At 39.7% G+C, this 27585-nt stretch overlaps 1 protein-coding gene across 4 annotated transcripts in view; it reads left to right on the top strand.

Moving 5' to 3' along the window:
- ptn (pleiotrophin) overlaps nucleotides 1-27585 on the top strand; it is a 109053-nt gene that overhangs the window by 27373 nt on the left and 54095 nt on the right. The window contains exon 3 of one of the 4 annotated variants that reach the window (XM_034673784.1): nucleotides 7520-7700. The exons of 1 other annotated variant lie outside the window; for it this stretch is intronic. Coding sequence is in view for 1 of the 3 variants with exons in the window: in XM_034673783.1 (XP_034529674.1) it covers nucleotides 25674-25744 (71 nt within the window). In the remaining 2 variants the exon portion in view is untranslated. Of the gene's footprint in view, nucleotides 1-7519; nucleotides 7701-11084; nucleotides 11245-25649; nucleotides 25745-27585 lie in introns of those variants that run through there. 2 more of the 4 variants (XM_034673788.1, XM_034673783.1) reach the window with 2 other exon arrangements.

Raw genomic sequence — 27585 nt, 5'->3', positions numbered from 1 at the left:
GTGGAAAAAGTCTCGCCTGAAGTTGCCAGGCGCTCAACAGCAACAGAAGGAGAAAACATGCCGATCATATCCCGAGGGGATTTCTTTGTACAGCAAAAATCCTCCAACTTTTATTAGCTGGGGCACAGCCGTGTAAATATTAATATTCAACCAAGAGCTTATACTTTATTAATGAAACTGAGATTCTTGTGAAATTAAATGGGCATAATGGGATACCGTTCATTACCTCATGCTGAATGGATGGGAGCTATAAACTTCAGGAGATAAAGGTTTGCTTTCATAAGGGTTCACGATGGGAATCAATTTTACAGAGGAGTTTATGTTGTGCTTTTGTTTAGTTTGAGCTATTGTACTGTAATATTGTATGCTATCATTTGTACTTATGGCAAATTATCAGAATCAAAAGGGACTTCTTGAACTTCTAAAATAATAATGTAATATTGAAGTCACAAGGTTCTTGAGTTCCCCTAAGTTTTACAGATTTTTCAGCTTCTCTGCTCATCATCAAAAGGCAGCCCAGGACAGTAGACAGTTACAATCATCAATCGACAAGACCCAGATGCTACGAATCAGATATTTTGCTTTGAAAGATTTTACAGTAATTGCAAGCAAAAGTAGTGCAACATATTGGATATGTTAAAAATACTATTGCGGGTCTTAAAGAGACTGAAGAGTTAAATGTGGAGATAAAAGATGAGACCTGGGATGTATGTTTAAAGATTATACATGACTGTTCAGTCAATGTACGACACAATGTAATACAGTTTAAAAACACTTCACAGACTTTATTACTCTAAGGAAAAACTGCACATTTTTCCCCCTGGTGTTTCTCCTCTCTGTAATAGATACCAATCCTCAATAGGTAATTTAACACACTCATTCTGGTCATGTAGTAAACTCAGTGTATTGGAAAAACATATTTTGTAGTTTGTCTGAGGCTTTTGGAAAATGTTGGAAACCTGACCCACTGGTGGCCATCCTTGGAACTGCAAGCTTCTTATCTTTTGCCGATAAGTATGAAAAGAAAGCTGTTTTGTTTGGAATGGTTGTTGCAAAAATAACTAATACTAAGAGTGTGGAAGACTGACTCTGTGCCCACCTTTGATCTGTGGCTGGGAGACAGGGCCGGCTCTTCCAATAGGCAATATAGGCAAATGCTAAGGGCGCCGTGGCCTCTAGGGGGCGCCACAAAAGAGGGAAAAAATACCTTAAATATAATTGTATTAAAACTAGTTATTACTATTAACTCTTCAAATGGAAAAGCTCACATTGATTCAAATGTAAAGCAATGGGGCGGCGGTGTATTTAAGTATGTAAATTTGGTGACATGTTACCTTACAAATTAAAGACATTGATAAAAGCAATGCTATTCGATTTCTTTTGTAAGTGCATGTTAATCGCCGATGGAGGGGGGGCGCCATTTAAAATCTCGCCTAGGGCACCACATTGGGTAGAGCCGGCTCTGCTGGGAGAAATGGCGAACACTCTGCATCTTGGGTTAGCTTTTATTTTTAGATTCGCTGTCTTTTTTGTTAAGTCTGTATTTTCTATGTTTATAAAAGCAATAAATATATGTTCAAGAAAAATAAATATTGAAGACTTTGGACTGTTTACAATAGTTTGGAGTAAAATAATGTCAATGGGGACTTGACTCTGACTTGAGACTTGACTTGGACTCTAGGTTTGTTGACGACAACACTGAGTCTCTAGTACAAAAAGACCAGTGGTCTCATGTATAAACGTTCTGTACCCACAAAACAGGGCCTGAAGTTGGCGTACGCTACTATTCATGGACATTTTGTGATCTATAAAAAACAAACTTGACAGGAAAATGTGTCCACCAATATGCAAACTCTGACCCATGTGTATGCACAACTTGGAGGCAAGGAAAACTGTCGATTAATGCCTTTTACACGTTTTATTGAGTAACAACATGTTAACACACCCACATCATAATCCCTAAAATGAGCATATTCCAAAAGCATGTGACTGCGGTGAGCTGTGTCCTATAGGCTATGTCATTAAAAGATGCTCATTAGGAAGCTGTTTCCCACTTGACCCACACAGGCAAACTCAGTAACTTCAGCAGAGACAAAAAATTGGTGGTGGAGACCAAAATTGGAGCAAAAGTTTGAGTGGATATTTCCGGGCACACATTGCATTCCCTTGAGAAAAAAATAATTTATCTGTTTTTCTGAATTAAGAGATGATAATATTTTCATAAAAACCTTTCCTGTAATTCCGAGAAATTTGTCTTGTTAACTAAAAAAATCTGAGTTTTTCCCCAAGAGAAAGAAGGGGCAAAAAAAAAAAAACTACAAAGTTCAACCAAGTTTCACTTTGCAGGATTAAGGAGTCATTTGCTGGATATCATTTACCACTCTGTCTTTCCTGTTTCTCATCCATCAGTTAGGTTAATTTGCTCATTTTTGGGTTCTTGTACTTAGTAGTACTTAAAATGGTATTGGTATGGTGAAGCAGCATTTAGTCGTTATGCACCACACATCTGGAACACACTCCCTGAAAGCTGCAGGTCCGCTCCAACTCTCACCTCTTTTAAATCAAAGACTTTTTTATTTGCCACTGCCTTCCTATCTTAGCTTATTTTAACTCACTTTGAATGCAAATCTTAATTTTATTTTTAACATATTTCTAATTTTCCTTTTCTTTTCTGCTTTATCATATTTGTCATTTTAATTATGTTCTCTTATGCTTGTCTGAATGTTTCCAATGCTTTTAATGTTTTAATGTAAAGCACATTGAGTTGCCCTCGTGTATGAAATGCGCTATACAAATAAAGCTGCCTTGCCTTGCCTTGGCTATTGCTTAGATCCATTACATGCAGCACCATAGTTTAAACTACTAAGTCCTGAGGTCTGACTCCCATTATGCAAAAGGGCAATTGTATACAGTACACTTTGCAAAGTCCTCTAAGACAAACTTGTGCTTGAGGTTGATATAAACTTGACTTTTTCATGAGGTGTGCTGTAGACAGCTGGAAACTGTATTTGGCTAGATACGGATATAAATGGTGGTCACGACCCCACAGATGTTCACTGTGTGTGCGTGCATGGGTGTTTTGTCCTGTTTCTGATATGACGTGTGGCCTAGCGGGGTTCATTCTGTGAATCACACTGTCAAGACATTCTGTCCCTGCATTCGTCTGCATGCACTATCTCCCTGTGATGAATGAAATGTATGGATAATAACAGTGCAGAAAGTGCACATCTGCCCTCCAGCGTGGACTGTGTTATTATGGGGTGTTGCTCTTTGCTGTGTATGATTATCTTATATCTAAACAGTTTTTGAGGGATTCAAGAGGATGTGCGCAGGCACAGCTATATCACTGCTTCTCTCTCACAGCCATAAATTCTGTCTCTATTTCCTCCCAGACATGTTGCACAAATTGAATACTTGCATTAAGAAAAAAAAGGTAAGGAAAAACGACTTTTCTGCCATTTCCTGGTATTCTCATCTGTGCAGATACTTTGTCGTGGTTGTTTCAGGGAATATAGGATGGAGAGGCACCGCCGATGGAGCTGTGGTTTAAAATAAAAGGGGGGAAAAAAGGCTGTGACAGACTTCGACAGCCTGATTTCATTCGGTTTCATCAGACTTTCAGCACAGACAGGCCCTCAGTCACTGACGTGTTCTTATTGGTCCGCTGCTGGACACACTCAACGGACAGGCTTATTGGGGCTTAACAGGGACTTCATTCTGGCTCTGTTCACCCTCACAATGACAGCAGCCAGTTTGAAATGAGTAAAAAAATAATGAGGAAGCTGTTTGATTCAATAAAACGATCATATTTCACTCACACCCTTTTATAGCTGTGTAAACTCATCCTCAGAACTTCTTCTGTGCTCTCAGCAAAACAGAAAACCAGCTCAGACCGTCCACGCAGGAGTTTTTTTTTCATTATTCTTTCATCGTTTGTCATATCTCATTTAATCAAACGAGGGAAGTGATATCATTGGGAGAAGCTCCTCGTGGATGGCACTAAAGCATATCACACACTTAAGGGAGGGCTGAAGGGGGGCTGCAAATGGATGAAATGTATTATTAATGAGTGGAATATGAGACGCAGCGGTGGTATGGTATAGCGTTATCAGTGGGGGGTATGAGTCATACTAATTACTGGCCATCAATGGTGATGCTGAAATCCCCAGAAGTGCAACATGATGCCAGACATGTGGGGCTGCACACAGGAAGCTCAAATTTACCCCAACATCCAAGGGTTTGGTAGTAAGTAAGAAAAAAAGGAACTTTGATGACTTTCATTCCCAATTTGTAGAAGTTTTGAAAACATATTGCTTTTCTCTGCCAATTCTGACCTTAAGTGATCCTGAAAATTTCTCAACGGCTTGTTCTTGTCAAAAAATCAATGCCTCCATTTCTAGTTTCTACTTTAATTTAGACTTTAAATAAGGACATATCGTTCTGAGGCATACAAACCAAACAGCCCAAAGGCCCCTCGCTAATGATTCCATTATTCCTCCGCTCGCCAATTTCAACATTTTTCATTGAGGCACTCCTTTTGATGACTTTCAAAATCAGCTTTCGGCATCAAATAAAAAAGGTATTCAGGGCATTCGCCCTTTTTGAACTTGGAGTTTGAATACCCGCTGCAGCTCTTGAAATAGGTACCATCACAAATCACCTCTTTAAGCGACATCCCAACCTGAAAGAAGTTGCTCCCTTTGAAAATGAAAGGCAGAGTTTCTGACACAGGACTTGGACATGAGTCAGACATCAGAAAAAATGGGTATTTAATTCACTGCACTGCTGTGAGATATTCCCCCCGAGGAGGACGAGGGAGCAAACTATTAAATCTCTAAATTTTGCAGGATAAAATCACACAACAGTTAACATAAAGACAAAGCAACTGGCATCCTTTTGTCTTTAACATCAAATCATGCAAGAGAAAATAACTTTCAAACAAACAGCTTGAGAACTTCTCATGCAAAAAAACAAAACTCCCTCACATAAAGATAAAGTAGTCATCTTATGTATAGTATGAATAAATAAGAGGTTAATAAGAGTAGTACTTTACTTGTGGCTGGTGGAGTTTACTTTTACTGTAATCATTGCGTACACGCAACTCTTCTCAAGATTTGGAGAGCTCTGCAAGCTGACTTAATAATGCAATCTGTCTAAAGCTTGCAAGAGACGCTTCATCTTTAAATCCTGGTTTGAAGGAAAATGTTAAAAAACTGTATAATTTTTATGGTAAACAAGTTGTTGTGTAGAAGCTTGGGCTGACATCGATTTGATTTCCACATAGTTCCTGTGAGAAGATCTCGTTTAAATTTGAAGACGAAGTTCTCCACTGGAAACAGAGTTGGGTAAAAACCAGACTGTATAAATAATGGACGTTGTATCCATGACATCACCCATCTGTTCCTGAGTGCAGTTTTGAAGCCAATCGACGGCGGCAGCCATATTGGAAATGCGGAAATCAACCAGGCAGAGTATGACTTAAAGGGGCGGAGTTTGAGCCTCTTAGCCAACAGCTATGTGTCAAGTCAGTCATGTCCTTATTTGGGCAAAAACTCGTAATCTTCAGATCTTCTGAACCGTTACGTTAGAAAACAATTCACCCCCCGTACAGTGTGTGCCGATAGAGAAATTAGCTACATAGAGCCAAGCCGTTTTTTGAACCAGGCTGTAAACATGTTTATTAATGCTGCAAAGATCGTCTTTTTTGAATTGGTGTCTATGTGGTTTCCGGTGTTTCTGCAGCCAGCCTCAAGCAGATTCTGAATGAACTGCAGTTTATAACACTTCCGCATGGGCTTCATAGTTTGAGACCGGAGGTTGCCGCTTGGTAGAAACACTTTGTTAGTGTATTTAAGTCTTAAGGTGTCTGTGCATTTTTCTTTCTTCACACCTTTAAAGTACTAGCTCTAGGATGATAGCAAAGCTATCTTCTCTGATGGACAACATGTCACACCCCCTTCAGGAGACCATAACAACACTAAGTAGCTCGTTCAGTGACAGACTTCTTCACCCACGGTGTCTCACGGAGAGATATCGCAGGACTTTTCTCCCTGCAGTGGTCAGACTATATAACCAATAATATATATATCTATATGTTGTAAGATATGCTTATTTTTACTTCTTTAATTTAAATTTAAATTTAAATTGCTAATAACTTTTTAGTAATTGTTTCTTTATAGGCTCTTGTTTGCTTTATATTTTCTGTCTACTTTGCTACTGGGACACTTAAATTTCCCCGTTGTTGGACAAGTAAAGGACTATCTTATCTTATTATTTCCCACAGAAGAGATAAAACTTGGAGAGATAAAACTTTTGTTAGGCCTTGTACTCTTATATGTTTAGTTAGCTTATATTTGCTTTCATTAGTTCTGATCGCTTTTGTTAGCTTCAGTCAGCTTTTGTCACCTTTTGCTGGCTTTCATTAGCTATCTACAACTTTCATCAGCCTTTTTTTTCGGCTTGTACACTTAAACATTTTGTCAGCTTTATTCAACTTTTTAACTTTTTTCAGCTTTCTTTAATTTTTTAGTCAGCTTTTTCCATCTTTCGTTAGCTTCCATGAGCTTTCGTTAGCATCATTGTTTTCTAATAAACTAGAAGGTGTTTTTTTTCATCACTTTTGCCTTTTTTCACAAGTCAAGAACAATTTTAACCTGATCAGGTGTTATAGTTTCTCATACAACATCGTTCCCCTGGCATACTAATCATTGCATATCTTACAGGACAGTTGTGATATGATAAAAACTGCTGAAAAAATGGCCAAGAAAAAAGAAAAGAGACAAAAACTTGCCCAAAAGGAAGAGGTAGTTTGAGCAATGTCAGTTTTTGCCATATTTTTGTTTCATTTGGGCTTAAAATATTAATTTAAAGTATTGTAAATCTTACAGGAGAATCAATGAGGTTGCAAAGAAGCGTCCGTTATAAATGTCCTTCAGAGGACTACTCAAACTTTCCTCTTGGAGCCTTTACTTTCAACTTGAGTAAAAAGTTGAAAAAGGCCTTTTACTTTGACCACTCTCTTTAAACAAAAGTATCCATAGGCTTACATGATTAAAAAATATATATATATATTATTGCTTGTTTTTGTTCTTCTCTTTGATTTCACAATGTTGAGTTTTCATCACACTGTCTAAAAGCTCTTATTCAATATGCCACGGGGTATAATGACTGTTAAAGCATTGAAATAGTGCATTATAATCACATTGTGAAAGCCTCTGAATGGCACATCAACAACAAACCCTGGCACTGAAATGCGTTATCTAATAATTGTGAGCTAAAGAGCTGCTTTTTCGGCAGGATGCAGTATTTCAAGCGCTGAGTGAATTTGTGCCACGTACTCAATCAATAACCTGAGCCAGGAAAAGACAGCCTTATAAGGTGAAATATAAGGCCATTTCTCATTGTGTGGACTACGGAGAGTTTACAGAGGCAGGCTGGCATCAGGATTGTACACAGTGCTTTGTGGATAGAACTAATGGTACTCTCTATTGATTGTGTGTTCTGTAATCTGTCAATCCAGGTTTGTCCAGCTGCGGCAGAGCACCCGGGGATGCTCCACTGGGTTATCTCCTGCCATCTGCCTCAAACACCCGGAAACTATCCACTCGTTATTACCACAATACCTCTAAAAGGATATCTGGCCACAGTGGAGAGATAAAACGATGCTAACCAGACACACGAGCGAGATACTGGAACCAAAGGTACAAATTAGAGTAAAATACTGAACTATTTCAAAGATACTGGATGTTCTGCAGACATTCATGGTCCCCTGAGGATAATCCCTTGTGCTTTACATATAAAAATGCTAGTTGGTTAAATACTATGTTCAATTGATGGGTTAATACTTAAGTATCTTTTAAGTAGTGGAAACGTATCCATGGAATACTCTAGACAATCATGGTCCCTAGAGGATGATCCAGAGTGCTTTACATATGAAAGGGCCAACAGATTCACTAGTTGGGGTCATACTGTACTAGATAAATTGTCATGAAATACTCTGGAAATTCATGCTCCCCAAAGGATGACCCCTTTAGCTCTACATATAAAATTGTAAGTTGGCTAAACTGTAGGTCAAATTGTTGGGTTCAGACTGAAATATCACTTTAATATTTGATTAAATGCCACAGATTCTTATACAGACATTCGTGGTCCCCAGAGGATGACCCCTTGTGCTCTACATATCTAAATGTAAGTTGGTGAAACTGTAGGTCAAATCATTGGGTTCAGACTGAAATATCACTTAAATACTTGACTAAATGTCACAAAATGTTCTTCAGACATTCATGGTTCCTAGAGGATGATCCCTTATGATCTACATATTGTATAAAAATGCTAGTTGGTTAAACAGTGTGTTCAACTGTTCGGTTCATACAGAAATATCTTTAAGGAATCAGTACATTTCCATGGAATACTCTTTAGACATTCATGGTCCCCAGAGGATGATCCCTTATGATCTACATATTGCATAAAAATGCTAGTTGGTTAAACAGTGTGTTCAACTGTTCGGTTCATACAGAAATATCTTTAAGGAATCAGTACATTTCCATGGAATACTCTTTAGACATTCATGGTCCCCAGAGGATGATCCCTTATGCTTCAAATATAACAATTCTAGTTGTTTAAATAGTGTGTTCAATTGTTCGGTTCATACTGAAATATCTTTTTAGTAGTCAGGACATTTCCATTCAATACTCTTTAGACAATCATGGTCCCCAGAGGATGATCCCTCGTGTTCTACATATGAAAATGTTGTGCACATGCCAAAATGCCATTTGGTTAAACATAAGATTTGCTTGTTGGGTTCATACTGAAATATCACTTTAATACTGGATAAATTACCATGAAATACTCTGCAGAAAAAGGTATGGTCCCCAGAGAATGACCCCTTGTGCTCTAAATTCAAGTTGGCTAAACTGTAGGTCAAATCATTGGGTTCGGACTGAAATATCACTTAAATACTTGACTAAATGTCACAAAATGTTCTTCAGACATTCATGGTTCCCAGAGGATGATCCCTTTTGATCTACATATTGCATAAAAATGCTAGTTGGTTAAACAGTGTGTTCAACTGTTCGGTTCATACAGAAATATCTTTAAGGAATCAGTACATTTCCATGGAATACTCTTTAGACAATCATGGTCCCCAGAGGATGATCCCTCGAGCTCTTAAAAAATGCCATTGGGTTAAACAAAAGATTTGCTTGTTGGGTTCATACTGAAATATCACTTTAATACTACATTTATTTTCACGAAATACTCTGTGGAAATGCATGGTCCATAGAGGATTATCCCTTATGATTTGGCAGTTATTTGAATTCTCCTTTAGCCCCATCAGCAACATGACAAGTTCACCTTTATAAAGTTATTTTACAGTTCACAGAAGGAAATCAAAACATTTGTTTGAATATGCATGGTTCCCGGATGATGCATCCTACCGGCTTGTCTGTTTCTCTGACTGCTAAATTTCAGAATTTCCATGAGGTTTACTTTTGTGGTGTGAATTTAATTACTTAAAAAATATTCTGAGTTGTGAGCTTGTGACCTTGCTAGCAGCAGCATTTAGCTCAAAGCTAACAGATTTATCTACTTACCATTCAGTCATTTTGCCACAGAATGAACTTACAGCTCCTGTAAGGAACTTTTGGTTTGCATCAATTTTGACAGATCTTGTCTTAATCACTTCTGTTGGAGCTATTTGTTTATTTTTTGTATTTAGTTTAGAATTAATAAGTAGTATTAGTTGTTAGATTTATCTAAACTTTGTTTTTATAACTAATTTAAGTTAGATTTTGGGGATATATCTTTTGCTAGTAATTTGTTTAGTATATTTAGATTTTTTGTATATTTAGTATTTATTTTGTTTGTTTTGTTTTGTTTGGTCATGAGGAACTGTGGGCACCTGAGGTTATTTAGGTAAGTAGGTGGCAGATGGCCAGCATGCACCTGGGTGGGCCTATGTTTTTTTTACTAGTGCAAGAGAGGCAGCAGGAGCTGTGATTTTCTTTGTCCCTTTTGTTTGCTTGCTTGCCATCAAAATAAACCATTGGAAACCGCTGAACTTTTGCATGGACATTGGACTTCTTTTCCCTGCGTACATCACATCCCCACGGTGCATCAGTGACCCTTTGATTATGATTAGTTAAAGTTTGAGTTTGATACTTTAAGTATTCTTCGAGTGTTTAATGACAAATCGTCACTACAACTTCTTCTGACGCCTAAACCGCCACAGTAGGAACAATAAATCTAAGCTAAGATTTCCTCATAGTAGCTTTAAGGTGGTGATTTTACTCACTTTTTTTCAAAAGTCTCCTCTACAGCAGGCTCTTCTCTCAAGAGAAAGCGAGATCTGAGAGTGAATTTCATCTTGAACTAGACAAACAGGAAACCAACATCCAAAGAAACACAATATACAAAGTTAAACTTCAATCAATCAACCAAACACTTGGAAAAACCACTGTAGCACAATGTTATATAATCAGATGTCCTTCACATGACAAAGTAAATACACTTTAGCAGTGCAGGCCTGTATATAAAGCTGAAAAAGAAATCAAGAGCCCAGCTGGTGTTTGTCAATACTCTATTGATTGCTTGGGTTGGACTCACTTTTCCATGGATCAACAAGATATTTTATATAACTCTGTGCGCTTTGACTGGGCTGCTGTTGTCTGGCTGCTCTGTGTGTGCTCATCCAGCCCTATTTTGTTGTTGTGTTTGCTCGCACCTCCTGAATATCTGCCTCCCTGTTGGCATTTGGATCTCTCACTGTCTCTCTTTTCTCTTTTCTGTTTATCTGTGTCTGTGTTCTCTCTCTCTCTCTTTTCCGTCCCAACGGATCTCCCAGGCACTTTGCCTCTTAACTGCTCTCTCCCTTTGCTCTCTTTCTCTCGCTCTCATCGTCCATCTCACATCTTCTGTCTGGTGTCTCGGTGAGTGCCAGGCAGAGGGCGTCCCTGGAGTGACCTTGGGGGGGTAATGAGCTCCTGATCACGAGTCAGGAAATCCAAGCATTCAACACCCACCGACCCACCCATCCCCTCACCCTGTGCAACACATATACACACACACACACACACACACACACACACAGAAACAAAAAAACTACACAGCTATCGTATGCTCAGCCCACAAAGAGAAATAGTATTGGAGAGGCAGGGCAGCAGGGCAGAGGTGCAGATGAAAAGAGTCTAGAGAAACTTCTCCTTCTTCCAGCTCTGATATATACAACTACCAGACCTCCAAAGTAAAGTAAGTGGGCTTCTTTTTTTGGGTGCAAACTTACTGATGCATGGCTTTCATGTGGAAGGTGTGATGGGATGGTGAGGTGGTCATTTGAGAAGTCAGGAAAGCAGAAAAGTTTGTAGTTGAAGTGAAATCTGTGCAGAAAGTCTCAGTAGCACACGAGACAGAGCCAGCTTTGGTGTGTGTTTCTGTGGGTTTAGAGTGGGTTTTATGTGAATTCCTTAAATGCCTCTATCAACCAACCCTTGTTTTTAAATCTCACAGTGAGAAAACTTTGCCTTGAGTCGCAGAAAACACAGTAAAAGTTTCTACAGTGATCAAAACTGTGTTTTCACGCTTGTGCAAACCTGATGATATCAGCCTTCTTTTGTTCAACAGTTTAATATTTCACCAAAGTGCTCGTGTTGACATGGTCCTAATCGCTTCTTTGTTACTCTTCCCATTTTAGCAGATTTTCCCCTGAGGCTGTTGATAGGAGATAATAAACATATGAAAACATTTAAGACAATTAAGCTTAAAAATGCTGAGAATTAAACCCACAGATGGAGAAAGTGGCTTGTAGACATGTTGGGTAAACAACTGGAAAGTCTTAATAATCCAGCAGCCACAGGCTATGTGGACTTAAATCATTAACAGGGCCGTATCCTTGGTGATTACACTTCAAACATCCATATGTTTCTTTATAAGCACTACCATGGAAATAGATGCAAGTCCAATAAAGTGTATCTTCGTGCGTATGCTGGTTTAAGTCGACCATTTTTTGTCCAGGGTGTCCTAATTTGGGTCAGGCCTGACTGGAATGACAAACCCAGAGCGGCTGCATTGTATCAGGGCTACGTGGTCCAGCAAGACCTTCTTACTTGCGTTGCCATGGCGTTCTTCAGCACTGGTATAGCAACCCGAGCCGGTCCAAACAGTGTTCCTCTCTGTCTTATGGGCATTCCTGCTGCAGACAAAAGCAGCTCTCCAGCTCATTCTTGCTCGAAATGAGGTGTCCGCTTCATTTCTTTAGAATCAACACATGGTGTGGTCCTAATGAAAGAGCTGGGGGGAGATTAAACAAGAGGTGGAGATGAGCTTGAGAAACCAGCTTTGGTCAGTAGGAAGTCCGAACACAATGTGGATTAAGCTGGAGGACAGCCAGTGAGGGCCAAACTCATAAAAGTGCGTCATTTCTAAATAGGTCCTGGCATTTTCCTTCCAACATGGCCACTTGGAGGCCCTTTAAAAGAGACATTTTACACATTCTGCCCTTTACTCTTGTTAACTGCTTAGCCCACGTGATCTTGCCTATATGTCAAGGCGAGGCACAAAGCCGCTTCATTTCCGTCCGTGTCTTCACAAATGCTTTGACGAGACTGTTCTCCATGGAGGAGCCGGAGCAATAAGGCATAGAATTGCGCTGTTAGGGCCCTGAGAAGTCCGCTCCAGGGGGGAGGGAAGAGCTCTGAATGGAGCCGATTCTCATCTATAGGGCACAAGTAAGTGAGAGAGAGGGAGAGAAAGAAGGGTAGGGGGGGGAAAGGACATACACAAAGATTCTCACATTGAGTGGCTGGTTTTATTCTTGTGGGGTACGCACTGACCCCTCACATGTGGGATGAACAGAATGAGGCTTGATGGGGTCCGGAGGGCCTCCAAAGAAAGGGAGGACGGGATAAAGAGAGGAGGAGAAGAAAAGAGGAGGGGAGGGATGCCAGATGAGAGGCCTGGTGAGGAAACATCCTTCAATGCATCCCGTTGTAGACGTCATAGTTCATAAGTTGCACTTAATTAACTGGGGAAAATGAAAATTTGGCTCTTGAAGATTGACTCTGTGTCTCCTGATGTGATACGATATGATACACTTTATGGTCCCACTGGGGAAATTTGTCATTTGTTAGATTTTGCCAACATTTCTATTGTAAGCTAGCCAAATACTGAGATCTGAAAACCAATGGAAGGGCTCAGAGAAGCTGGACAGGTTAACCTGAAATACTAGAGTTACCCTTAACTTATCTATGTTTTATTTCTTTAGGTGTCAAATGTAGTCTGAGAATGCTGGGTTGTTTAGTATAGAATGATGTAGTACCAAATATTGACAATTTACTGTTTAGAGTATATATTTAGCATCTACATACACGCAAAGTTTATTTGGATACCTGTGTAGATAATGAATGCATAAACAGGTCGTGTGATATGTTGCTCTGTCCCCGCTGCGCGCCCACTGTCTTTGTTTCATGTTTATGTTTTGTTTTATTTACAGAATGGTATGTCATCCTATTGGGCCCGTATGTATGTATGTATGTATGTATGTATGTTTGGTTGTTAAAAAAGATAAAAACTTAGTAAAAAGAAAATCCTCAGAGAAGCTGGACGGGACAAAAATACTATACAGACTTTAACTCTCAAATACATCGTCCAAATAAAAGCACCTGCCACTGATTCATCCTGGAATTAGTTCCTATTATTGGTTTTAAAAAAAAAAAACCCACTGTATTTTATCAGATAAATAGATAGTCCTTATGAGATTAGGCCAAGAAGTAATTTCCAACGGCACATCAACAGAAGTTAATTGAAATGAGTCAGCCACAGTCCCTTGGAATAAAGTATTCCAATATTTATTGGCTTTAATGATGTTCCAAAGCAGCTAATTTCTTAACAGAAATTTAAATTGTGACTGGTTTAAAGGAAACAGTCTAAATTTAGCTAAATTTATTTAACACGGCTGAATGCAGGTGACCCATAGCAGAGCTAGCACCACCAACGGGGCGTAAAATTAACTTTTTACCTCATCTGCCATTGGCTAGTGACCTCCAAAAATTTACCGGCCAAAAAAAACAAAACAAATCCTGCCTTATTTGATTCAGAATAATTACCATACATTTCCAAAGGCTGCGGCAAACCATATAGTGGTTTGTCGGGTCGTAAGTCAGCCAGGACCGAGGTTGACCCACCTCGTCAATTTTCCAGTTTTCTTTGAAACGTCGTATAATGACATTCCTCCGTTTAGCTGTCTGTTCCTCTTCTGGATCGTCTCCTGCCTCTCTGTTTATCCTTTTTGTTTGTGGTGGCTTCACGCCGGAAATGTGTCGCCACCAGATCTTCCTCGAAACGCTCTTCCTGCCGTGCTTCTTCAAGCAAAGGGAATGAATAGAACTCCAGTAGCTGACGTCACGCCGTTCCCGACGTACCAAATCACAACACTGGTACAGCATGCCGCGAGGGTCAAAATAGCCTGACAGTCGGCAGAAATGGGCCAAAGTATGAAAACAAAATCTCACATGCAATACAACATTTTCCATCGGCCACTGGCGGGTGTGTGTTTTTTGTTTTACACGCCAAACTAATTTTTTACCCGCCATTGGCGCTTGGCGGGTCTTAATTTTACACCCTGACCACCAACCTTCAGTCCCCTTGAAGGTTAACATCCACATCCTGTGCTGGTTACACATTACTCGGGTCGAGTGGTTATGTTGTTTACATCCAGGTAGTAGAGCATGATAATATTATGACACAAGCTACTCTGGCAGGTGGCTGAATCACAGCTTGGACTTTTTGGGCCTACAATAATAGTTGTTTAACCGTGTCTTAATTCTTTCGCTGACTAGCAATGGTGACAATGTGCACATTCCTGATTGGCTTATTTAATGTCTTTTAAAACAACCAACTATTGAGGTACAAATCAAACAAGTCCAGCCAACCCCTAAGGAAAAGGAAAGTTGCTTGTCCTTTAAGTTTGCATTGCAAGAATGCGCTTCATAATCTCTTTTGTCTCTAAGAAAGTGTGCAACCAACAGTTCAAGGAACGCATGAATGAATTTTTGCAAAACATCCAAACAATAAAAAAGGACCTTGTTGCAGGAAATGGATCAAGATAGTACAATAGGTACAATAATGATGGCACCAGGTGATCCAGTTCAACAGTCTTAAATATAATATATCAATATATATTTTTGATATTTTCTGATATTGCATGGCATTTTAGATAAGTTGTTGGTGAGAAGAGTTTCCTGATTTAACCACTGATAAATCTAAGAGCCAAATATTGCAGACCTAATCGTATTTAAGTGGAATTATTCTAACTCCAGCTCTTCAGAAAAGGCAGACGTGCTCACAATCAAAGTTTCTCATCTTCTCGCTGCACCTAATCTTTTATTCAGCTGTTGAGATTTGCAGTGACTGCGAGGGGACCAGCTCCTGAAGCTGCTCGGTTAATAGTCATGTCTGGAGACGCAGACGTTCTCATGGAGACGTCAAACTAGCAGCTATCTCATTATAGGCAAGGCCGAGACAATCAAAGCTGTCTGCAAAACCTCTAAGCCGGTGATGAGAATGTTCCTCTTGTGCGGGGTTAGACTCTATTGTCTGGGGGGAAACCACTTCCCCATGAGCTACAAACGCCTCTAGTGTGTGAATTTAATTTAAAAGATCTGATGTATGTTGGAGCACATGAGTGTGTGACTTGTTTTTAATTTCTGAGTCGACTAAAATCAAACTTCCACTATTTATTTTTGCACCTTCTTTGCACTTCCTCAAAGTTTGTACACGCTTTTTACTTTTCCTGATGAAAAACAAATATCTACACTCGCTTTGGCCTGCATCTCTCCGCACTGCTGGTGGCTTGATCTGGTGTTTGATCCTCAGAGAGCTAATGATAACCCGAGGCTTTCCACTCTAATCAGTCAACTCATTAGTTCCCCTTTCAGTCACGCAGCCACCCACACACACTTAGCCTCATATGTACAAACACAAACTGCCCCCAGGCGTGCTGGTAGGGGACAGAAAGAGGAGAGGACAAAGGTCACACGGCTGGAACATCAGTTTTTGCATCATCTAAAGCAGAATAAATATGAAGTCATGTAAGACTGGGCTACAACATTTAATTGGGTGTGTTTGATTGGATTTCAGTTTTTATCATTTTCCTCATTTTCTGTCTTCTGTAACGTTGAACTAGCTGCTTTACTTTGCCAAACATGCATTGTGTTCCCTCGGAAATCTCAATATCACATCCTTAAAACGACGCAATTTTTATTATTGTATGTTTGATTGTATCCAAAAGCTCCAAAGCGTATGAAAAAATGAATCTAAAGCAATTATTTTTAACTCAAAGCTTCAGCAAGCCAGAGAGATAGAGCGAGCAAGAGCAGCTGTGGTCAATTGACATAGAGATGAAGTGAAGAGAGAGAGCACGGGTAAAGAAATCAAAGCAGATAAATGAAAGGTTATTCTCTAATAAACGCATAAACATTTCCTAACCTCCTCATGAACGTGCAGGAAGGAGCTGAATTTGGTGCGTTTGATGTTGAATTCTTCCAGCCTGCTGTGTGTCTCTGCTCTGCCCTCTGTCACAGCCACTACTCTGTTTGCTCTCCTCATTCACAGGTCAGCAAATACTTAACGTTTTCTTAACTCTTTCTGGCATGTCATGGAGATGTACATTAAGTTTTTGTCTTTTGCTGACAGATTGAGTGCAAAGCAGAGAGACTGCAATATCACCAGGTCCCTTTATGTTTTTATTTGTAGACTGTTGACAGGGAGCTTCAAATGATTGATGCTCACAAATGACAAGATCAGTAAGAATATAAGAAAATACATACTGAACATTCTCTGCAGAAACACACACCTCCACTACACACACCTTTTCTGGATTAAGCATGGTAATGCAGATGAAAATGTTGTTTTGCTTGTGTTTATGTCTGCATGTCTGTGACATTTTCTGTACCAGACAATCAGATTTAACCCTCCTGTTATGTTCGTTTCTCTGGAACAGCAATAATATTCCTGGGTCAGTTTGACCCGGGGCATATTCAATTATCCAAAAAGTGTGAAAAAAAGGATAACTCACTCGTTTTCATTGAAATTAATGTTAAAACTTTTTTTTAATGTACATTGGAAAGCCCTTAATATAAATACAATACCATTACATGACACAGATTTTTGTTTATTTTATTTTACATTTTTATTTTTTTTATTTCTATGAATTAATGTTGATAAATTAACATGACACCTCTTCTGTCACATGTTGCCCAGATTTTTATGCTGTATCTAGCTGGTTGGAAGGCATATATTGCCTAAAATAGACTTTAAAAAGGGTCAATTTGACCTGCAACATAACAGAAGGGTTCATATAGATATCAAATATCTATTCTAGCCGACAGAATTTCAACTTTAGAGTTCAAACGTCAGGTATCATAACAACTCTAGCTTATTTTACATTAAATTCTTAAAATCATGATGTAATAATTTCCAGAATTGAAGTTTGCACTGCGTTCTGTACCATACACATAATGATTTAAACTGATATCTGTGCGGAACAGCTGAAAGAAGTAACTCCAAAATTGCACATCTGCAGCGCATTGATTTACAAATGGACAGTATGGATTTTAAAGCTGCGTTGATAAAGTTTTTGTCCATTTGGGGGCAGAACAACAAGCCGTAAACACTGTATTGACACATTTTCACCTTGTAAAGCCAGCAATCATGTTGTAAACAATAGTTTCTACATGCTTGGATTAGACAGGGAGCCACAGTGGCAGTCTCCTAGAGGCTGTTTCAACATTTTGGAGCATCTCAATGTATTTAGTGGCCAGATGCTGCACTGTGCTCTCCAGAGAGTCACTGATTTAGTTTGTGTGTGGTTTAGTGTTGATTGTGTTCTTTTTTATATAATACTTGTTTAAAACCTTTTTAAAAAGAAGTTGGTTGTAGAAGTGAAGCTGTAAATCCAAAACAATGAGCTTAAAAAGGCTAAATAGCTCTGTAGAACTGAGGAAACTGCAGAGTTGTGAGAATGACCTGATCCATGCTTGATTCAAATATGTGGCTTGGAGCACCTTTATGCCATGTAAGGCAAGGCCAGTTTTTATATAAAGCAACATTCATACAAAGAGCAATTCAAAGTGCTTTACAGAGTTAAAAACAAAAACTAGAACAGTAACAATCAACAAAAACACACAGTAAACACTTTGAACATTTACATTTTATATGCTGCCAGTTATGTTTGATCCTCTCTCTCTCTCTCTCTCTCTCTCTCTCTCTCTCTCTGACTCTCTCTCTCTCTATCTCTCTGTGTACTTATGCAACTTAACGTACATAGTAAATAGTGTTGGGTCTTATTATTTAATTAAATTAGGAGGGATTATTCTAAATAATCAGCCCCCCTTCACTGGTTGTGAAGTCCGTAACTCACAGAGTCTTACTGTCCCACCGGACACAGAATCACAACTGATCTTGTCTTAACCGAAATGAACCTTTAATTATTCGATTCATCTCAGAACTTCTTCCCAAGGATTAAGACTCACACATTGAATCTTTTCTGTGTCGAGTTGCAGCCCGAAGCTGGCTCAGACCTCTTGACAACCCCGCAGGGTGCCTGAGAGGCCAACGTTTAATTGTAGATCCAAAATCAGGTTAATTCCATAACGCCATACCTTGTTAGAAAATATCCAATTTAAAATATGACATTAAACAAATATAAGCATGGAAACATAAAATATTTAAAAATCTAAGATCAAGAAAGAAAGAAAGTACAATTAGTTATGAAACTTCAATAAAACTCAGTTTTTTAATGTAAATTAAAAGTTTGTAGTTACAGAAAAAAACACTAAGGTTTAGAAATGGGTGTGAATCCATTATTGGGCAGCGTAAGCAGCTTAAAAGAGAAACGTTCTCAGTCTGGACTTAAAAGTGGTCAGAGTCGGGGCTTGTCTAACACTATCTGGGAGGTTATTCCAGCTCTGTGCTGCATAATAACAAAATGCTGCTTCTCCATGCTTTGTTCTGACTCTTGGGATTGTCAGTCCTCGTGGACACTCCGAACGTGTAACTAAGAGCAAGCCTGTGCCATTCAGAAAACAAATTAAGCAAATTAATCTGACATAGCATGCAGGTGACCCCTAGAAGAGCTAGCACCTCCAGCCGTTATCTCCTAACCAGTGTGAACAGTCCCTGTAGTGCTCAGGAAACAGTTGAAGCTTTGGCCAGAGAAGCTGTGGTGGTGTGTCCTGAGCAAATGTCATTCAGAGTATTAGAGGTCCTTAGGGTGCTCCCACTGCCTTGGTGTGTGTGTTCAGGCCTCAGAGTGTGAAGCACAGGAGAGTAGTGGTGTTTGTATTCCTCTAATGAACTGAGGGATGATCTTGTCTCCTGAGCACCTCGTCATCAGAGGAAAAGAGAGAGAAACTCAGACAGGGAGGAGAGTTGAAAAATTCAAATATTCTTTAAAAGAGGAGCAGTGGAGAAGTCTGTATAAGAGCCTTTTAAATGATCTCTTTAATCGGCATTCTGAAAGGAAAGTCTTCTTCTTGCTCCCGGTAACAGGTGCAACAGAAATAAAAACAAGTCACGTTATCGACTCGGAAAAACTTTCAAGCCAATGCAGAGCCTTGCTAAATGGCTCAGAGGTAAATCCTGAGGGGACTATTAAATAACATACACCCAATGGGCTGCCAAAGCACCTCCTAAATGCTGTAATCTATTGTCTCAATCAATGCAATCTCCTTCTATTTAGAGCCACTCTTTAGCTGGGAGTGGATTCGACCCAGCAAGGGGAGTTATTAGCGCTACTAAAATCATTTCCCGAGAAAAGACTTGATTCCCAAGCTTTAGAGAGATTGTAGGTTACAAAAGGTGGGAAAAAAAGGGAACCAGAGACACTCGTACTCACCGTGATTTGTTATGATGTGGTCACTGATGTTGAATGGAAAGTTAAATTGAACGTAAGCTTCACCGTCTTCCACTTAGCGTGTCCATTCCAGCCTTAGTGCTAATTGGATTGCTAATGGTAATGTGTGCGCCAGGGTGACAAACTTCACTGATTAGAAGGGTTTGTATAGCTTGCGGTGAAATTCAATTGGGTTTGAAGTGCACATGTAATACACGAATCCCTTCAGGGTGAGCAGGGTTGTAATATGTTGAACCACCCATCTACTATACATTATCCAGCTACCAACGGACATCAGAGCAGGATCTTGCTCCATTGTTCCCTATTGTACTTGGTCTGGGCCCAGTAGCTCAGACTGTTTTTACCACAGTGTCAACAGGCAGAGGGGAAATTTGCTGCTGTCCTGATCTGATATGACGTGTGATCAGGTTATCCCTGGCGTCACTTTTGCTGTTGTGAATAAATAACTGTTGTGACGGGGTTTCAACCAATCAGACACAAGTATTTTACCACAGCCAGGTAATGAGAATAGGGTGGCAAAGGGGTGGGAAGTTTCCAGTAAATTTCCATGGGAAGTTAAGCTGGGGAATTTTGGAAATATTCCAAATTGGAAACTTTGCATGGGAATTAACTGGGAATTGAGGATCATTTAATGGAAAGGTATCATATCCAAGCATAAATATTTGTTTTGTTATACATAGACATCCATCCAAAATAATACAATTAAAACAGATGTATTTGTAAGTATAACTTTATCAAGTGTTAAATATCTTATTGTACAATCAATTCTTTCATTGAAGAACAAAAAAATGAATGTTGAGGTAAATATAACTCAACCCCCCGACCCAACCCATTCAAAAATTAACAAAAATGCACTCCCAACAAAGTCCCATTTAAAATGTTAAATGAAAAGAGCCACTCTCCCTCCAAAAAAGTCCAATTCAACATGCAAATAAAAAACATCTTCCCTCAAGCTTCTCAAGCCTCTGCAGGATTCTAGAAATCATCTGTGCATGTGATGGCATAGATATTCAACTGAAATCTGGTTGTTTTAGTCATGATTATATTAAAATATATTTTCCCCAACTATATTTAAGTTCCCTATTAAGAGCCAAACTTCAATTTAGTAAATTCCTGGTTTATTCCCGTTAATTCCCATGGAAAGTTTCCAACTTTGAAAATTCCAGGAATTTTGCAACCCTAAATAGGAACGGACATTTTTGCCAGTGTCAACAGGCAGAGGGGAAATTTGCTGCTGTCCTGATCTGATATGACGTGTTATCAGGTTATCCCAGGTGTTAAATTTGCGGTTGAGAATGAATCACTGTTGTGATGGGGTTCCAGCCAATCACACACAAGTTATTAACCACAGCCAAGTAACAGGAACAAACATTTTTGCCACACGGTCAATAAGACTCTTTTCTGCAAATTGATTTGATGTGACTTGTGTGATCCATTTGTCCCTGTGTTATGTTCGCTGTCAAGAATTACTTACTGTTGTTTCGGGGTTCCAACCAATCAGACGCAAGTATTTAACAGAGTAATAAGAAAGAGGGATAAAATATAAGGTACTAATAATAGGTACTTTCTTGAACATTTTTGATGAACTGATGCACGCCTGTTCTCTCTCTCTCTCGTATAGCTCTGTCTGATGGGCCGAAATGTACTGCCATTACCCGCCTTGTTTAAGGGTGAACCCTTCCATACTTAAAATGAGAATAATATCTACACTTTACACAGACACGAATGCCAAAGGGGGTTGCTAATCCTTTGGTAAATCTCAGCAGGTTTTAATCTGGCCCAGTGGAGAGTTTCTGCATTTCTGCGATGTCTTCCTGTTCTTCCCTCAGGGCGCCACAATCTGGAGAAAGTGTGATTTGGAAAATTTAAACTCCTGTAAAACGGATGGGCAGAGGATTAGACGGGCCTGCTTTATGGTTACAAACACCAAGGCAGTGTTTTACATCCACCCACCAATAAGTGATTAGAATCCAGGATCAGGAAAGGTTGGGGGTGTGTTCGTCAAAGCCCCAAAGTAGGAACTGTTGTGTCAAGCACTTGTAACTTGGCCTAAATGTCTTTAAATGTGCATGTTTGTCACAGCTGTCCCTTTAGTTGTTAATGAATTATGCATTTTCAGTCCCTGATTTGAAATTTTCATCCTCATGGAGGGAAGGAAGTGAGACGAAGGAGTAAGAGAGTCGAGTAGGAAGGGATCTGGAGAGAGAGAGAGAGAGAGAGAGAGAGAGAGAGAGAGAGAGAGAGAGAGGCGAGAGAGACTCATTAGTCATATCCATTAGTATTCCATCCACAGCTTGTGCTGTGAGACAGCCGGTCTGTCCAAACAAACAACCAGCAGAGGGGGGATGCCTCATTATTACTTCCCCCTCTTTTTTCTCACCCGGAGTTCACATTCCATCTGACCATAAACACCAAGGCCAGGGCTGTGGCCTTGCCCTCTGTCTCCGCTGGAGTTTAGTGATGTTAGCGGGGCTAGTAAAGCAACATTTCTCATGCTGTTCAGAACAAGTTGAGGACAGTACAGTGCAGCATGGCGTCCTGGGAGGGAGGGGGGGGGGCATGAAAAACACAATGTGAGTTTATCATGTCCAGTCCTCTTGAGGTTTCTTCGATTGACGCCCTCTACAGCCTGATGCATTGTCTGGTGGAGGGAACATCCTTCCACCCTTGAGATGTCCGCTCGTTACATGCCTGCCACCTTCCCTGCCCAGCAGTTTATCACTGAGAATCCCAATGGTCCCTGAAGGAGGCACTTAGCTTGAACACCAACCTGAACTGTTGAAATCAAGCTCCTGTGACAGAATCTTTAATATGAGCTTAAAAAGTTAGCACCTCTCTGATATCGAAAATGTAAATCAGCGCATGTTTGCTTTAACCACCTTCTTGTGAAAATATTCATAGGGGTAAGATTATATAATTAATGGAGCATGAGTAACTCTGATACATCAAGACATTTTGCTGCTGCCTCCCACCTAAGATGAGGTTCTTTTGATTAATGACTTCGCCTCTTTTGATCAGCATTTCTGGTTAATAGACGGGAAGTTGACATAAAAGAAAATCCCCCTCCGGACTTGAACCAGGGATTTTTTGCAGTTATGTTCAAACCCCGGCACAGCTCAATCTTTGTTGTAGATTATTTGGGCTTTGTGATTGACAGGAGGCCTTTAAAGGTTTTGTAGAAGCATTAGAGTGCACCTCAGCCCCAGGATATGTCCAGAGACTCTCTTCCTAGGTCATGCCAGAATGGCTGTAGATTTTCTGTCTTACCCATGACATTTCAAATAACCCATGCAACATTTCTTCAAACACACAGTTGTTGTAACAACACAAGTTTGAAATCTACTTTTTTTGGCATGATTTTGCTCATAGAGGTCTCTTGTAGTTGCTGATAACTTTTCAGCATTTCATCAATGTTAATGTTTCATTCAAACCACGGTTTATGGAACAAAGTTTGAACAAGCATCCAAAAAAGAAGATTAAATTACAGAGCGAAAATTTCCAGGACACCAGCTGATCTATTTCTTTTGTGCACTCAAAAATGTAGAAGAATATAAGACTGTCAGAAACAAAACATCTTTACAAAGTAATCTTTGAAGTCTTATTTGAACCCTTTGTCACTGCTACATTGAAAAGTTCTGTTATTTACCTGAGTGACCTTTAAACATATTCATCACACAATTCAGAGAACATGATAAAGAAAGAGTGCTGCTTTTATTTGATGAGCCAAATCTGTACTTTGGCCTCATCTCCTGCTCATGACCAAGCGGCAGCCTCCTGTCTCAAACTATGAAGCCCATGCAGAAGTGTTATAAACTGCAATTCATCGAGAATCCGCTTGAGGCTGGCTGCAGAAACACCAGAAACCACATACACACCAATTCAAAAAAGGTGACCTTTGCAGCATTAATAAACAGGTTTACAGCCTGGTTCAAAAAACTGCTTGGCTCTATGTAGCTAATTTCTCTATCGGCACACATTATACGGGGGGTCAAATTTTTTTCTAACGCATCGGTTCAGAAGATATTAAGATTACGAGTTTTTGCCCAAATAAGGACATGACTGACTTGACTCCCGGACGGGAACACATAGCTGTTGGCTAGGAGGCTCAAACCCTGCCTCTTTACGTCACACTCTGCCTGGTTGAGTTCTGCATTTCCAATATGGCTGCCGCCGCCGATTGGCTTCAAAACTGCGCTCAGGAACAGATGGGTGACATCACGGATACTACGTCCATTATTTATACAGTCTATGCTCATGACGGAGCTATACTGATTCCCTAGAAAAACCAGACAGTACCTCATAGGGATGCTCTGAATTGACGTTATCTAGCTAGCTAGTTATTTAGTCGTCTTCTTCTGCTGCAGTGCTGGGCAATATTGAAAGATTTTTTGTCACAATATAATTTTTAAAATCAGTCGATACCGATAATTATCACAATAATATCAAACCATTATTTCATTTAAATTTAAAGACAGATTTTTTAGTCATGTTGCTCGTTTCAGCTGTGTTTACATTCCGCTCCAAATATCTTTCAGCCCATCTACCTCTTACCCTGCAACATGATGAATTTTTATCAAACATTTGTTGTATTTATATTGCGGAAAATTATATAATGATAACTATCATAATCAATAATAACAGCTGCTAGGGCTAGCTAGCTTGTTTTAGGCACAATATCAATATTCCATTTTCTAAAAAAGACAGTTATCGTCACTACTTGTGTATTGTGTCAGCCCAAGTTTGAAATGATGCTTGATGCAAAAAGATAAATATTGTGCACCTGTTTACTTGCTACATTTCTGGAATATTTAACGTATTTTGGTGCCAACCAGTGCTGCAGTGAATTGAACCCAGTTTCTGACTTTTGTACTAGTTTCAACCCAGTCTGTGTGCTGCTTCAATAGACTTTAATAAGTCTAGTACATAATTTTACTCCCAACCACTTTTTACCTTTTCAAATCAGCAGCGCATTCTCTTTTTAGGGCCGCTAACTAGAAAGCTGAAAATAAGATGAGACATATTTTCCTGGAAGTGCTTTTTTGAAATCACAAAAGCATGCTGACAAACAGCATGCAACAGCTCCACTCAGTTGTTCGGTCCTTCTTTAAATTTGAGGGAAAATGTGTCTAAAACATTACAAGCTCCAAACCTTCGAGTAATACCATGTTTCTATTTTCTCCACAAGCACTATTTCTCTCTCGCTGAGGCTGTTTTGCCTGCGTACACTCTGTACAGACCACCGGCTCTGCACTCAGGTTATAGAATACACTGTGAGTCACTTTGGGGGATTTGGATGCTCTTTACACACAGGTTGAAACTACCTTGACTGCAGTGGCCTGTGTGCGCCACATTAACCTGGCCACACTCCAGTGTGTTCGTACAACAGGCCTGGATGTCTCCTCTGACTGTTCTAATTTCCAGTGGCAAGTTGAAAGGTCATGTTCAACGCCCTGAGCTGTGACTGTGGGCAAGACCCCCACCCCCTCCCCTCCCCTGCCCTTCTCCTTTGTACACCCTCTCTGAGCGCAGCCGGAGTCATAGCAGAATGACTGGCGTTCGCACAGCAGCTCTGAGTTGTGTTTTCATTTTGAACGGGAATGATTGGATCTGTCCATGCAGCAAAATGGGCTCCCTTATTTATTTGTGCCACATATAGTATCGCAGCAGTTATGGTTTGGCAAATAAAGCCGCACAAATAGTGTTTTGTGCTGATGAATTTAGACAATGACAGCAGTGGGAGCACAGAAAGTCTGCTGTGTTGGGCTGATGGATGGAAATAGCTTGCTGCAGAGGCTGGGTGATGGTGAATAGGATGGTGGACATGAGCAAACACCGCATTGTGTGAGTGAGAAACAAGACTAAATGACTCTGGTTGGGGGGAATGGAACATATATTGTGAGGAGTGAAAATCTGAATTCATTCCTGATTATCATACAGCGGCTGCTTTTACAGAGAGAATAGATGGAGTGACACCTTTGTATGGGGCTTAGGCGAATATCGGATTGTTTAGCAGCTCACGCTCAGATTTGTGCACGAAACTACGAGGGTTGCATGCTGTGGGGTAACACAAAATGCAAAGAACAGTTTTGACTCTTCATCCGCAACGTAGCAGCGACTCGGGATACTGTTCCAAATACTCTAGCTCGTGAAATCCTTGGTCCTCTACCTCAGGAAAGGAAATTCAGTGATTCTGGTATTCATTGCCTAAGCCTCGGGTTGTTTCTGGTGAACTTTCTACAGCTCTTAAATCAGCATTACGGTACTTGTTGTTTTTTTGTTTTATTTTTGGTGCTTATGCTAGCTGTAGCAAATGCTTCGTACTTCTTGGATATATCCTTGATACAATGATGGCTTGCCAGGTGAACTAAATAAATAAAAGAAGATAATGGCACTAGCCTTTGCTTAATTTAAGAATATTTTTCAACATATTGAGGAAAGAAGTCTCATATTTTTGTATTTCTATCAAGAAAATGCACTTGTTATCAGTGAAAATACACTCATTTTAAGGTATTTCTGGGTTCATTGAGGTTAGATATTTTTACTTGTTTTGGAAAGTTTTAACAAGCCAAATTTTCTTGTTCTGTTGGCAGATAATTTTGCTTAGTTTAAGTATACCCCCAATTTTTGCACATTTCTTTCTTGTTTTTGAAGGCTGGTGTTTTGCAGTGTGGTGGATGAATCATGGAGTGTGTGTCATGACATCAGTGTTAGGTTGTTAACTAAACCACTCTGGTTTGACAACACTGTTCTTATCTTTCAGGGTGTACATGTTAAGTATGTTGGATTTAATCATCGACATTTGATTAGCCAATCATGTCAAACAAATGTTTGCAAATACTGGTACCGATATGACTTATACACACTTTTTTATTTTTATTTTAAAGAATACCAAGTCTCTCCTGTACTTGAATTTAACTATTACTCTTAGCGTGACAGTCTATTGGTTTTAGAAATGGACAACAAGAAAAACAACATTTGATTATACCGTTTTAATTGTGACCTGCTAAAGGCCTGCAGACGTAAATTAGTTTTATTTCAAATATTTTTATTGAGTTTTCAACACATATGACAATACAAAAAACAACACACATAGATACAAAAAATAATAGGACAGAAAACACTGGGGTTGGGCGGTAATTAGGGATGACCACAATTAATCGATTATTGATTAATTGATTGTTAAGAAATTACTCGAAACACGCATTTTTGTTATCAATTTTCTGTCACGTGGAACAAACATCATGTGGTCTCATATTACACTCATCTGTCAGGGAGGTGTTTTAAGTTTAAAGCATGTTTCGATGTGAATCAGCTGTTAAAGGTGTTGCGCACAGCGGAGACGCTCAGCTGGCGGCTGCGGCTGCGCATCAGGTCTCCATCATAGACTGTATGCGCGCTTTTTAAAGAGGATCAATACAAAACTGCTGCCAACAACGACACGGTCACAAAGGTTGACAACTTTAAACAGGACATTTCAACCTTTGGATACGAAGGCAACAGACTAGTGGGAAATTCAGGTACGCTATGTTTGCAGAGCAGCAACATCAGAGCCGTCTGAGCTTTTCTCCAGCGGGACTGATTATGACCCTGTTGCGCTCCCGGCTGACACCTGACCTAATACACATGTTTATTTTTCATCAATAAGAACGAGTAGACAGAAAACTGGACACTGTGAGTCTGAA

Source organism: Notolabrus celidotus, chromosome 21 (assembly GCF_009762535.1).
Source record: "Notolabrus celidotus isolate fNotCel1 chromosome 21, fNotCel1.pri, whole genome shotgun sequence".
Lineage (NCBI taxonomy): Eukaryota > Metazoa > Chordata > Actinopteri > Labriformes > Labridae > Notolabrus > Notolabrus celidotus.
Note: the sequence above shows the minus strand (reverse complement) of the source record. Positions and strands in the feature narration are given on the sequence as shown.